Source organism: Bactrocera latifrons, unplaced genomic scaffold, assembly GCF_001853355.1.
Source record: "Bactrocera latifrons isolate USDA-ARS-PBARC rearing strain unplaced genomic scaffold, ASM185335v1 scaffold_413, whole genome shotgun sequence".
NCBI lineage: Eukaryota > Metazoa > Arthropoda > Insecta > Diptera > Tephritidae > Bactrocera > Bactrocera latifrons.
This window is the reverse complement of record NW_017537061.1, coordinates 42,023-44,942: the sequence shown is the minus strand read 5'-3', so window position 1 is coordinate 44,942 and position 2,920 is coordinate 42,023. Positions and strand designations below refer to the sequence as shown.

At 49.3% G+C, this 2,920-nt stretch overlaps 1 protein-coding gene across 1 annotated transcript in view; it reads left to right on the top strand.

Annotated features, from left to right (window-relative positions):
- Nucleotides 1-2,920, top strand: part of LOC108972671 (Golgi-specific brefeldin A-resistance guanine nucleotide exchange factor 1) — a 12,665-nt gene that overhangs the window by 5,535 nt on the left and 4,210 nt on the right. Inside the window, exons 7-8 of the mRNA XM_018939367.1 lie at nt 53-1,352; nt 1,416-2,509. Coding sequence (XP_018794912.1) covers nt 53-1,352; nt 1,416-2,509 — 2,394 coding nt within the window. The remainder of the gene's footprint in view (nt 1-52; nt 1,353-1,415; nt 2,510-2,920) is intronic.

Genomic DNA, 2,920 nt, shown 5'->3' with positions numbered 1-2,920 from the left:
ATTTAATGTTTATAAATAATTTAGATAACTTACACTCTTTTCTTTCCTTTAGGCTTCACCAAATGCGCTGGCATTGCCGCTCATTACAATCTGCACGCCAATTTCGATGCGCTCATACTCACCCTTTGCAAATTCACCACACTTTCGAATTTGTCACAACCGGAGGCGCCCACCGTCGCCAATAACGAGCTCACCCAATCGGTTAGTTTCGGCTTCAATGCAAAAGCGCAGGCGGCCATGCGTACAGTCTTCGCTTTGGTGCACGATTATGGCGATTGCTTGCGCGAAGGTTGGAAGCACATACTCGAATTATTCCTGCAATTATTCCGTTTGAAATTACTGCCGAAATCACTTATCGAAGTGGAGGACTTCTGCGAGGAGAGCGGCAAAACACAACTGAAGCTGGAGAAACCAAGCCAGAAGCAAGAGGCCGGCCTCTTCTCCAGCCTCTACTCGTATCTCTCCTCGGAGGGGCAACGCGAACCGACCTACGAAGAGCAAGAGTTCATCAAATTGGGCAAGAAATGCATCAAAGAATGTCAATTAGATCAAATGATACAAGAATCGAAATTCGTGCAGTTGGAATCGCTACAAGAATTGCTGCGCAACATCTTGGCGCTTATCAAGCCACCGACAGCGCCCAAGTACGACGACGGCGGCGCACCGTACGCCGAGGATGTTGTTGTCTTCTGGATGGAGTTGCTCGTGAAAATTGTCATACAGAATCGTGATCGCATGGTGCATTTGTGGCCGGATGTGCGCGACCGCATCTATTTGCTGCTGATCGGTGCCACCACCTTCAACTATGAATATTTGCTCAATCGCAGCATTGTGGCTGTGCTTAAGTTGGCCATTTACTTGATGCGCAACGAAGAACTCTGCCCGATTGTGTTGCAATCACTCAAAATGCTGCTCACGCTGAAATCTCCCGTTATTTTGCGTATTTCACGACAAATCTCCACCGGCGTTTACGAGCTGCTCAAGACGTCAGCGCAAAATATACACTCCGAACAGGATTGGCAAATAATTTTCACGATATTGGAATGTGTCGGCGCTGGCGCTGTGCCACCCGAGTATGTGGACATTATATTGCCGCAGCTGGCGCTTGAGTTGGGCGGCGGTGCCAATTCCGAGGGCACTTTGAGCAGCGAAGAGGACTCGGGTTTGCCCGATCGTGGCTATATATCGGATACAGATGCGAGCCTCAAATCGCAGCAACAGCCAGCCCAACAACAAAGCAAACAACAGCAACAGCAAGTACATTCGAACACAAGCAGTCCGTATCCGTCGAGTCCGACAGCCGAGAATTGGATTTTGGTGAATAAGGATAGTGATTTGTCGACGCAATCGCGGTAATAACTACAACTGTAGCTATTTGTTTTATAAAATTTACTAATTTTTACTTTGTTCCACAGTCCACAATCACCGCCCACGGCGTATGCGGCGAATTCGTCTGCAGTCGCACCCACAGTCACACCGCTCATCTACAATTGCAAACTGGGCGAACACTCGCCCATCGCACTCTTCAAATGCTGGGACTCGTTGGCGTTCATCGTGCGCAATGTCGCCCACATTACACCCTACAACTTCGAGTCGTGCGTGCGTTGCATACGCACCTTCGTCGAGTGCTGTCGCGACGGTGGCATAACACAACGTCGCAAATTCGCCGCCGAGCTCTCGGCAAGACAGACGGCCAACACAACGGCTGCGCAACGTCGCAAAGCGGCCGGCAAGCGTAATGAACGCGATGCGCAGCGTAAATCCAATGCGGCGGCTGACTACTATGCGCATGAGCAACGTGGCGGCGACGCTAAGGAGGAGGACTTGCGTCAACGCTACGAAACACTCTCCATACAACTGATCGACCTCATGTACACGCTGTATACGCGCACGGCGCAAATCTTTCGCTGGTGGGCCGAGGAGGAGTGCGCAGTGCCGCAGTGCTCGGCGCTGTGGGCGCAAGGCTGGTGTCCACTGTTGCAGGGCATTGCACGGCTCGCCATGGATCGGCGTCGTGAGGTGCGCACCTACGCCATATCGTGTCTGCAGCAGCGCGCGCTGCTGGTGCACGATTTGCAGACGTTGTCGGGCGCGGAATGGGCGTCGTGCTTCCAACAGGTTTTATTTCCGCTACTCAACGAATTGTTGCCGGAAAGCGCTTCGGTGGCGCATTTGGAAATCGTGCTGTTGGAGGAGTCGCGCATACGCACGGCTACCATTATGTCGAAGGTGTTCTTGCATCATCTAACACCGTTAATTGAATTGGGCACGGCCTTCAACGAGCTGTGGATCGATATATTGGATTATATTGAGAGATTCATGAAAGTCGGCTCCGATATGCTGTCCGAACAGATGCAGGAGATACTGAAGAATATGTTGTTGGTGATGCATTCGGTGCGCGTCTTCCACAATGATGACGGCACGCTGCAGTTGCCGCTGTGGGACTTAACGTGGCAGCGCATAGGCGAATTTCTGCCCAACATCAAGGAGGAGCTCTTTCACGATGAAGGTAAGTCGGCGTTGTTTCGTGTGTGCATTAGTGTGCGTGTGCTTTAGCTCTTTATTTAATATTTAAAGCTTTTGTTTTCATAAAATTAATTTACTTTTAAAGAAAATTTGGATTTTCATTATGAAAATTGCAATCAAATAAATTTATTGCGCGCTGACTTGGCCCATAACTGCCATGAGTTCCACAGCGTAGCGCAGCAAGTGCTTCGACAAGAAAGCGCTTTTCCATTGCAAACGAATGCGAAAGTTGCCACGAGCTCAGTGCCCGTTAAGCTAAGAAAATTATGGAAACTCAAACGCCAAGTGCCGTTGGATTAGTTCAAATTTTGCGCAACAACAAGCAGATAACTAAAATTTCTATCGCTAACAGTATTTAGTTTTGAAAACTAGTTGAAAGAGAAAATTATTTTAA